This window comes from Sipha flava, unplaced genomic scaffold, assembly GCF_003268045.1.
Source record: "Sipha flava isolate LNK unplaced genomic scaffold, YSA_version1 338_pilon_pilon, whole genome shotgun sequence".
NCBI lineage: Eukaryota > Metazoa > Arthropoda > Insecta > Hemiptera > Aphididae > Sipha > Sipha flava.
The window spans coordinates 239315-250662 of record NW_020273030.1 but is presented as its reverse complement, the minus strand read 5'-3'; the positions used below and the strand labels follow the sequence as shown (position 1 = coordinate 250662).

The window sequence follows — 11348 nt, the reverse complement described above, 5'->3', positions numbered from 1 at the left end:
CGATCTATTGATACCACAAACAGACCAATCCGTTCATTCATTAGGTCTGTAGCCCTGGCTAAAGAAAACGGGCAAATTTACACACATTCAATGGGCAAACTCTGGCTCGTGTAATATACTACGGTAGTGACCGCTTCGCTTTTTTTTTTTACTTAGCTTCGCGCCACTACCGTCGCGCTGGATTAATAAAAATTTATAATAAATTTGTTTTATCATGTATATTTCAGTCAACTCCGTCTGATCGCACGAATTACGTCCGCCCCTGGTCGTTCATTTATTATAATTAGGGAACGGATTTGTATGTAAATGCATATTTTTATTAAAACAAGATATTTAAGATTCGATAAGAAATGTTTATGATATAAATCACTCCTATTAAAATGATGATACTTTTATTTTACATAATTTTACATATTTTGGTATAATTACATATTTTTACATATTTGATTAATTTATAAATATTTTTAAATATATTTTTATCATTTCATCATTCATACGTCTTCTTCGTACGAAAATACAAGAAATTATTTCAAAATTAGATCCAGAAACTTCTATCGCTATTGGAAAAGCTCAAAATATTATGCAAAATAAAACATTGAAAATAATTTAATTTTAATTAAAAATAATTTAATAAAATTATTAATAAAAAATATGTCCCCAAATGATAGTATGCAAACTGTTGAATCAGCGATTAAAACTCGTAAACAGACCAATAGATGTTGTAAAAAAGAAAATTCATGCTGTTACAGACAAAAATTCCAGGCTATATTGATTTTAAAACAATTAATGATACAATGAGTGGAAGACGCCCTTCTAAAAATTTGGAATTATCGCCTTCTGATAGTATGCGCTTGAAATATGGTTTTAATACATCGGTTGATGTGAAACGATAATTTAGCAATTTTAAAAATATTTTGATACCTAATAGGCGACATTTAACATTTTATAATTTAAAAGATATTGTAATAATTCAATGCAACAAATCATTTTGATAATTTAATAATAATAATAATTTTTTTTTCCCCTCATATTTGGATGTTTTTAGCACATATTTTATAAATTATACTTACATATATATGTACATATTTCTATTTTTTTATTACATATAAATCCGTTCCCTAATTACAATAATATTTATAATAATATATTATTATATTATTAAAATTCGATTATTTATTTATTTTATAATGTATTAATTTATACTGTGTTTTTTTTATTTAGTAAAAAATACAAAAAAAAATTGTGTTTTATTAACAATTATATTGAAATTACCATAAAAAATTATAAAAAAAAATGTATAAATTCATAAAATATTATATAAATAAAAATAAAATGTTACAAAAAAATATTTCTATTAAAAATTATTTATTTATCCTTCATTTTAATTAAATATATATGAAAAGCATTGTCGTATAAAGTACGAAACGCACCTGCTCGTATAATACACAGTAGCGCGCCTGCCAAAAGGTTGAAAAGGCATAGGTTCAACAGTAACAACCAAAAAGAGTTGAACACTCACGATTTTCTCATCAGACGTCAGGTATTACTCACTCATTGATCATCGCTATATCTCAAAACTATATGAACTCGAAATTTGTCATGGTGGTCTCTCCAATATTTAATACATGCAATAAGAAGGGATTTTAAAAAATATTGGAACCAGCAAATACGGTAATTCAGAGGTAATTAAAAGTATTACCAAAATTACTATACTGATTCATTTTAACTTTTGTTTTATTTGTTAAATAACCACTAACAGTTGCACCAGACTTGGCTTTAAATAATGTAAAGTAATAATTCATTAAAACCTATGTCACGGCCAAGAATGTTTCGTGCGAAGATGAGTAATTAAGCTAGTATAAATATAAAAATAAAATACTTGTAAATAGACACAAGGTACAAGCTATTATAATGTAACAATAATATGTAGGAAGTCTTTAAATAATATGATATAAAGAAGTATTTTTAAGTTTATGAGACAGTACATAATATTAGTTATAATGTCACCTAACAGTATTCAATTTTCATAAACTCTCTACAATATGTTTAAAATTACAATAAAAACTATACGGTCATGGATAACTTTTTTGCTAGTTTATTTAGTAATTATTTAATTTTTTGGCAAATATTCAATGTTTTTTTTAAACTAATTAAAATAGTGACTTCATATGGTATATAATCCTACTTAATGAGCAACCAAGTAGTTGCTTTTAAGAGTATTAATTGAGAATGTAAGTCATCTCTAGATTGTAACGATATCTTTGAAAATAAAATAATTATACTAGATATTCTGTAAACATATGGCAAAATCAGTAAGTCAATTATAAACTATAATGCAGTAGGATATTTATGTATACTAGTAAAATAACATTTATTACCAAAAATAATATACTCTAAAAAATAATTATAACCATTAATGAACATTCACAGGATATAATAAAACAGATAACTTATGGTCTTTACGATTTACTATTTATTTAATTGTAGATATATTGACAAATAGTAATTGTTTTATTTTACTGAAAAAACTGTGGCATTTCTACAAATTTAAAACATTTCTAGACACAAAACAATACAATCAGGAGAAGTACCATTTACTTTAAATTATAAGATTATTTTATTTACAACTTGATATCATAACCAATTAAATGCCTCTTTCCAATACATTCACCAACATAAAACCACATAAGTACTTCAATTGCGACGAGTGAGTTAATAGTTGCATCCTATAAAAAAATATTAAATAAAATTAATTAAATATAGATAAATTATACTATGTATATCAATAAAAACAGAAAAACCATATTCATGACCAAATTTACGAATTATAAAATAATATAGTTAATATTATAATAATATTATATAATATATATAATATTAATATTATAAAATAATAATAGTTAAATTTGGTACATCACTATGAGGTAAATTCATATATATATATAATATTAACGTAGCATTTGGTAATTAAAATAATGGCATATATAATCTTTTTTTTTTTTAATTAATAATTTTAATGATTGTAATTCATTATAAGTGTTTTGCAGCTAATATATATATATATATATATATATATATATATATATATTTATATTAAATTTTAAATATTTTAAGTCCAAAATTATCAACTATAAGTTGCTTTTTAGTGAAGTATACAAAATGTAGTAAAATCCTGACTTCTATAGGTTAGGGAGATTTTTTTAAATCAAGTAATTGAGTATCTACATGATTTAACAAAGTGTACCTAAGTATTTTTATATTTAAGAAAAGAATATAAATTATAATACACTATATCCAGGACATAAGGAAGCTTTGTATTATAATATTAAAAAAATATTTATTTGATGGTGGTAGGTACCAATTAAAAATTCAGTGTTCACCGCCCTTTTTTTTTTTTATTTTACATCAAAACATTTTACAATTGTATGTATTTAGTTTATAATGCACAAACATACCTTGACCGTAATGTTCTTCCAACGACCACTTTTGGCTGTTTGGATTATTTTGGAAATCTCATTTTTGACTTCTGGTAGGTCTGATAATTTAGGTGGAGTTAACTCTACTTTAGCATATTTAATAAAAGTATTCAAATTGGGCTTGGCTGTACTAATAATTGCTAAATATAATGACGATATTAGTAACATTATTATTTGTATAGTTAATATTTACGAACACTTTAAACAAAAAAATTTATACTTACAGCTTATAAGGCCTACTTTCTTTGTAACTGCTCCACTCATTTTAACGATTTATAAATTCAGAATTTATGAGTCTCGTACAAGAATTACCGTCGGTAATTGATTGTAGTAAATATTAGGGAGGTCTAGATGCCCACAGCAATAATGGCTGAAAATAATGAATGTCAGGTCAAGTGATAAATAAACAGCTGTAGCCCGGCCAACCAATCAATGAATTGATATAAATGTTTAAATTGAATTACACGTCAAAGACGTTCTAAACTATTTTAATAGATTTCATAATACAAACCGGTATAAAACCAATACTAAAATCTCACAAGGCAGCAATGTTTAAATTTTTATATAACATGATATGATTTGTTGATTGAAACATTACATTTTTTAGATTATTGAAATTTATATTTGAAGTAAATCATAATTTTAAATGATTGCGTTTTATGTGATGTACGTCTCCGAATTTGAGGTGTGTAACGATTCGACAATATTATCGACCTATACGTGTTATCCAGGGATGGCTCAAGCACATAATCAAATTTTGCCTCCTCTAAAAAACTTATTTTAACTTAGTCCCTCCTTCTATTTCTTATGTGAAAGATCTACATAAAAAAAATATTTGAATTTTTAATTCGATGTATAAAATTATATGTAAAAAGACTTAAAAATGATTTCTGAAATTATTAATCAAAACCCATCACTAACGCGAGTATTGGAAATCACGGAAGTGATTGTGTGGTTATTTATATTTTTGGAATAATTAAAAATGCCCAGCGTAGGCTGTAATATAAAGTAATATGATAAATTCAAACAATACTATGTAGGTTTTCACAAGTGAACGTTTCTCATTCAACATAAAATAGAATTTTAAAAAATCGTTCTAATATTCAACGCGTAACAATGGACTATGAAAATGGTGGTAAGAAAAGAAAAAGAGCTAGAAAAGAAGAAGTTGTAGACAAAGCGTTAAAATAATGATTCTTACAAGTAAGGAAAAAATATGTCCGAATTAATGGTCCACTTTTATGTCAAAAAGCAGAAGATCTGGCAAAAAAAAATGGGGAAAAATGATATTGTTTTGACACTACTGTCACAATGGTTTCAACGTTGATAGAAAAGGGAGAACATCGTAGTTTGAAACCATAGAGTAATAATTGTAATTTGCGCTTCAAATCAATTATGCAGACTTTACAGGGATCGGCGACTCTATATTACTCTATGTTTGAAACTCATTGGACCAATTTGCTAGCTCAATACTCACCATCTGATATTTTCAATGCGGACGAGACTGGGCTTTATTTTAGTGCTCTACCTGAACACATACGCACTTAAAAGTGACAAAGCCAAAGGGGCAAAAACAAGCAAGGAGCGACTCACAATTTTGGGTTGTGTCAGCATAAATGGTGAAAAACAAAAATTGAAGGTAATAGGTAAGAGCCAGAACTCACGGTGTTTCAAAGGAGTGAAAACACTACCAGTAGATTATAAGGGAGAAAAAGCGCTTGGATGATTGCAGTAATTTTCAAATATTGGCTGATCAATTGGGACAAAGAGTTCAATTGGAACATTTTATTACTTATTGATCATTTTCTCGCTCATATCATTGAATGCATAAGCTTAAGACACGTAAAAGTTATCTTCTTACCAGAGAATACTACTTCAATCATTCAACCATGTGACCAAGGTATCATACGCAACTTCAAAGCTTACTACAAAGCAGCAATATAAGTATATTAAATAAGTATATTAACACAAATTAATTACTAATACGAACAATTAATATGACTATAATTACTTGTTATTTTTAAGAAAAAATGTTTTAAGCTACTCAAAAAATCATGCAAAAATCCAAAAATAAGAAAAAAAAGCAAAATAACACTTATACTCTGAAATATGCAAAAATTTGCTACATAAAATTTCGTATGTAGCTTCTTGGTTATCTGAAACAAATTTATAGCTCATATAGATACCTCTAGAACCTCTCAAAAAAATTATGCAAATGCTAGAAGTTATGAACCCTGGTTATTATATTAACATCTAGCAACATCATATTAACTCCAGATTGCATTCTTTAGATTATTAGAAGACATTCGCTATCATAGTAATAAGTAATAAAAAAATAGTAATAAACAATTATAGTTTAACCATGGATAACATATAATACCTATTAAATATTATCTGTAATTTTATATAATTTTAATTGTTATTTAAATTTAAAATGGTTATATTTTGCAATTATAATTTTGTAAAAATGATAAATATAGGTAATATTATCACGAAAAAATTATACACTTCAGTTTTATAAACAGATATAATAAATAATTTATTGAAACTTTTTCATACTTTAGCAATAGACATAAGTAAATGACCATTGTTGAACATTGTATTAATTTTCACTTCATTGTCCAAACAGACATTTACTGAATTTTCAATGAGAAATGCACACTGATTTACATAAGAATTTTCACTGTCAGTAGAAACAGTACAGCTATTATAGATACATATTTCAAAATAATAAAGGATTACATTTAACTGTCCGCTGTTGATGATTTGGAAAATGCTATCCGAAGACATTTCTCGAGATATTTGCTTTGGTAATAAAGTTAAACATGTCTTACAGTGTGATAAACTAATATTTGTTACTAAATGTTTGAATACATCCAAATGATGATTGACCTAAAAAATATTAAATTAATATTAGTTTTATAATTATTTATTCATTTTTTGGTTCTTACACTGTAGGCATTCATTAAATTCCTAATGTGCAAGTTACAACTATAATTATTTTCAATAACTTTACTGACTCGTGGTAACCATTTTGAATTTACCAGTTGACATTTAATAGAAATCTTTTCTGGTAAAATAATTCCATGAGGTTTTAACAGTTTTCTGAAATGAGATAATTATTGTTCATGTTTAAAGTTAAATATTTTTACATCAATATTTAAAAAAAAATAATGAAATATTGGAATATTCATAATTTATTTATCAACCATTGATATACTTATTTAAAAATTTTACTTTTCAATAACTTAATTAAATTATATAATTGTAATATTATTACTCTGTATATATTTGATTTTCTATAGAGTTGATATTAAATTCTCCATAAAAGTTTATATAATTTACAATAATAATATCAAATTTCTTCCAATTATTTTTATCAAAATGATAGATTTTTGAATAATAGTTATTAATTCTTTTACATTTTTTTAAAACTTCTATCAAATTGTTGTCAGTGTAATACATTTCCACATCAAAACAATTATCAGCAGAAGCCAAAGAAATTATTTCCAAGCCAAAAACTGGAAATGGAGATGTGTCTAGAATTCTTACATTATTAAGTGGTTTATTTTTTAAATACCTAGAACAAAAGTTAAACAAAAATATTAAATATGAAACTTATCATGAAGTTTTTATTATTTACCATTGTTTAGCAGCATTGATATAACCTTCAACTTGATCATTATCATTTAAGAATGAAATAATTTCTTTATCTGTAGGAATAAATACTGAATTACTTATTTCCTCTTCTAATTTCAAAATATAATGGTCATCTTCCCATTTATATTGGACATTAAGTTCATTTCCTTGTTGAACTTTTCTATTACTTTTGGGAACAAACAATGCTTGTTCCCAGCAACAGTTTTCATTTTTCGTATCAAGAGTATTAATTGATACATCTTCAGTTAAATTTACAACAAACCAAGAAACAATAGCATCTACGTTTCCTGAATGAGTAATACTGTATTTAATACTTTTTAGGTTTATATTTTGGGAATTTAACAAACTATTTATTTGACATGGATCATTAAAATTAATATCCATAATAGCCTGTGGTTCAGCTAAGAATAGACAATCTCCAGGTAATTGATTAAGCTGTTCACAGTCATAAGGTTCGTTTGTAATAGAACATAAATTTAGTTGTTTTAAATATAATTTATCTTTTCCACAAAATAGATTTCTTTTACGAATATAGGAGCATTGAATAGGAGCTGCATATACTGTAGCATGATATGGTATGACGCATCCATGTGGTAATTCAGGATTAACTTTTGATTTGGGAGGTAAAAGTAATTTATCCCAAGCATGTTTAAGGGTAGTAAGAATATTTTCACCAAATAAACCGGCATCCATTATTTCAGTAACAACTAAGGAAACTCTAAAATATATACAAAATATTATCATTTCATTCAATATAATACATACATATTTATATGAAATACTAGGAATAATAATGTTTAACCTGGACAATTTGGTCTTACTTCTCCAGTTTAAACAGCGAATATAAGCAAATATTTTTAAATTAAGCTTTCTATTGAGTTTTTTTTCCCATATAGTCATATAAAATTGATGAAAGTACTAGCTAATAATAATAATAATAAATATTGATAAATTTAGTCAAGTATATATTATGAACAAAAATTTATATTTTCGATTAATCAATGAAGTTTTAATAGTCTAAGAAAACAGGCAGATTTTATAACTCTAAGTTCCATTTCAATTTATCTTGTACAAATAAATATGTAGGTAACATCTTTTAATTATAATTCTAAAATACAGTAAAAATTTAACAATTTAATAATATTAATATTTAAATAATAAATAGTATATTTACCGTTTTTCAATACTATCAGGAATACATAAATCTTTTGAATTCATATTAAATATTTTAATCAAATGATTCATTTTGTTCCGAACTAAAACTTCAGAAGCAATTTTTATCATGGTTTGAGAGTAGTCACAAGCATAAATTTTATCAACTGGATTTTCTGCTGCATATAAGCTAATAATATTTGATTAGGTTATTTATTTAAATAATTTAATTAACATTAAAAATTAAGATTTTTATATTTATTGACCTTAAAATAAGAGATCCACAACCTATATCCAAAACTGTTTTATAACCTTCATTTATTCTATTACTAATAGCTTTTTTATATGCAAAATTACGTTTTGAATCATTTAACATTCTATAATGCCAACGTTCAACAAAGTGACTATGCACAATTTGAATATTGGTCAATGCAGGTAGATAAAATTTGTTTATATCAAGTGATTTCATGACAAACTTTTGACCTTCTTCGGTGTAACCCAATCTAAAAAATAGATTATTAATTTTAAAATACAATTTTAAATATATTTGTAAATTATAGATGTTATTTAAATGTCATATTAGACAATTTAAAAAACCATTAATTTGTTAAATATAAACTACGAATGTAGGTTGAGTGTTTGAAAATCAAGTGTCATAAAATCAGTTGTTATGAAGTTATTTGTTATAAAAGTAATTTTTCATAAACATCATTTGTTATAGTTTTTTTTTATATGAATAAAGAATTATTTTTAAGATCACAATTTAATTTAAAAAATTACATAATATAATACAATAATAATTAATAATACATCAGCTTTGTTAATACTTGAAAAATCTAAAATAATATGATATAAATAAATAATCTAAAATACAATAATACAATTTAAGTAAATCTAAAATTTTAAATTAGAGGCGATAGCTCTTAAAAATTCACTAATGACATACTCAGGATTTTCTTCTAATATTTTACATATATTTTGTAGTCGAATGTTATGATTACTTTTTTTTTTTTTTTGAGTAGCTGAGTTTGTAATTGGGCGTTTAAAATTAAAGATAAAATGTTATTCAAACGATAAGGAATAGTACCTATGGTTAAAAAATTAATTTGACCCGATAAATATAACACCAATAATTTTGATGACAACATTTTTACTTATACAATCTTAGAATTTTTTATAAAATATGACATTTATGAGAAATTACTTTTATAACATATGATTTTAATGACACCTGAACTTATGACAATAGACTTTCAAACACTTGACATGGTAACTTAAACTACATCTAAAACTACGTTTAAACATTTGTCGACATAAAACTAAACAAACTGCAGTAGCCTAATGAGCATAGATTGAATTATTTACGTATAATAAAATACCAATTCAAGGACATTGAAACAAGATTAACTTTTAGGGATAATAAGCAACACTTATGCATTAATTTATCCATATGTTCACGATCATATCAACAATTCAAAATTAGTTTATCCATAAGTTCACGATTATTCAAAATAAATTTATCAAAAATAAATTTGTGTCTGTCAGTATTTTAATTCTTTATTTTTACCTAATAAGATGAGATCCCAAATTGTTGAGTAATATTTCATTGTTTGGAAATAATTGTAAAGCTTTTTCATAACAATTAAAAATTTCAGAATAAGATTCATTAGCTTCAAGTTGTTTTCCGTAATTACCTAAAACAAAAAAAAAATTGAAATATTGAATATATACATTCATATATCTCTTCATTAATAATTATAATAATATAACATACATAAACATGAAATGAATTTATGTTTTATACTATCTTTACTATTTGGTACCATTTCTATTAAAATTGTTAGATGAACAAATGCTGGTCCATACTCTGACCGTTCAATAGCTGTATCAGCTAGTCGAAGCAGTCTTTTTACCATATTTTCATTTGATGCGTCATCCATTATAAATGTCAACTTTTTATTAAAGACATTTTACAGAGAACAAATTAAAAAAAACCTTTAATTAAATTGAAAAAGTCAATAGCAAGGATTAAAGGGTACCTATCCAATTTTGTAGTTGTAAATAAAGTGATTTGTTCTAACGTCTTGAATAGTAAAGTTACCAATTATTTTACAGTTTTATAGGTGCAGGTAACAAGACATATTTATACGGAATACTATCAAGTGTCACCGGTACCGTAACAGTACTGATAATACACAGCTTTTGAGATCAATCTAATATGTTACGTCCGCGAGGAGCGCTAGTAATTGTAAACATGGCAATTTAAATTTTGGTAATTTAAAAACTAAGGTAGAGATGGGCAAACCATTGAATGATGGACTAAAATATAATTGCTTCTGAATAAAACCTGATAAAACACAGATCCATTGGATCAAAAATTCTTTAAATAAATCAGTTCACTGGTTTATACAGAACATTACAGAACCTAGTACTTGTAACCAGTGGCGTTTCCTGACTTTCAGCGTCAGGCGTTAATGTGTGATTGATTAGGACCCCCCCCCCCCTTATGAAAAATAAATTTTTATTAAATATCAACATGTTATTAAAGATATTTATTTTACATACTTTTTAAGTTTTTAAAAATACATAAAATATTTATAAAATTAAATTATTATACAAACTGAAAATGTTTTTATAAATATATTCTATTATAGACTGATTTTTATTTGAATTCAAATTCGATTCTTCCCTCTTTTTCAGTAAATTTGTTTATAACATCTTCATAAAATTTATTTCTGTTTGCTCTTAATTTGAAAACCAATTCTTTTTCTATTGATATTACATTTAAGCTGTTCATTCTTTCTTGTGTTTGAGTTGAGCGACAATATGTATGGATTCTTTTTAAAGATGAAAATGATCTCTCCACTGAAGCGGTTGATGTTGGTATAGTAGATATTAATTGAGCCAACTTATACACCTCGGAAAATCCACTGTTTAAGCTCATTTCAGAAAGATAATTCATAATTTCAATAGAGCTTTTATCGGATGATTCGTTTAAGGTGTACTATACATGAAGTTCATTTTATAGTTTACCATAGTTGAAAAAATCGCCATAAATAT

General features: G+C 25.2%; 2 protein-coding genes across 2 annotated transcripts; both read right to left on the bottom strand.

The window, feature by feature from the left end:
• Positions 1-2577: 2577 nt before the first annotated feature.
• On the bottom strand, positions 2578-3857 carry LOC112687241 (ATP synthase subunit g, mitochondrial-like). The gene is made up of 3 exons (XM_025559842.1): positions 3701-3857; positions 3456-3616; positions 2578-2726 (listed from the first exon to the last, which is right to left on the bottom strand). The coding sequence occupies exons 1-3, from the start codon at positions 3738-3740 to the stop codon at positions 2622-2624; spliced, it is 306 nt and encodes a 101-aa protein (XP_025415627.1). The 5' UTR covers positions 3741-3857; the 3' UTR covers positions 2578-2621.
• Positions 3858-5989: 2132 nt separating this feature from the next.
• On the bottom strand, positions 5990-10484 carry LOC112687247 (protein arginine N-methyltransferase 9-like). Its single transcript, XM_025559846.1, has 8 exons — positions 10063-10484; positions 9856-9982; positions 8555-8791; positions 8311-8478; positions 7120-7854; positions 6899-7056; positions 6428-6581; positions 5990-6368 (listed from the first exon to the last, which is right to left on the bottom strand). Coding segments are annotated over exons 1-7 (1593 nt in total). The 5' UTR covers positions 10229-10484; the 3' UTR covers positions 5990-6368; positions 6428-6579.
• Positions 10485-11348: the final 864 nt, after the last annotated feature.

Excerpts from the sequence above, each read along its gene's own strand:
- LOC112687241 (XM_025559842.1), bottom strand. The coding sequence starts at position 3,740 with ATGAGTGGAGCAGTTACAAAGAAAGTAGGCCTTATAAGCT. Across the intron at positions 3,617-3,700 it reads GAAAGTAGGCCTTATAAGCT|CAATTATTAGTACAGCCAAG; the intron begins GTAAGTATAAAT and ends CATTATATTTAG. Across the intron at positions 2,727-3,455 it reads GGAAGAACATTACGGTCAAG|GATGCAACTATTAACTCACT; the intron begins GTATGTTTGTGC and ends ATTTTTTTATAG.
- LOC112687247 (XM_025559846.1), bottom strand. The coding sequence starts at position 10,228 with ATGGATGACGCATCAAATGAAAATATGGTAAAAAGACTGCTTCGACTA. Across the intron at positions 8,479-8,554 it reads TGTGGATCTCTTATTTTAAG|CTTATATGCAGCAGAAAATC; the intron begins GTCAATAAATAT and ends AAATATTATTAG. Across the intron at positions 7,057-7,119 it reads ATCAATGCTGCTAAACAATG|GTATTTAAAAAATAAACCAC; the intron begins GTAAATAATAAA and ends CTTTTGTTCTAG.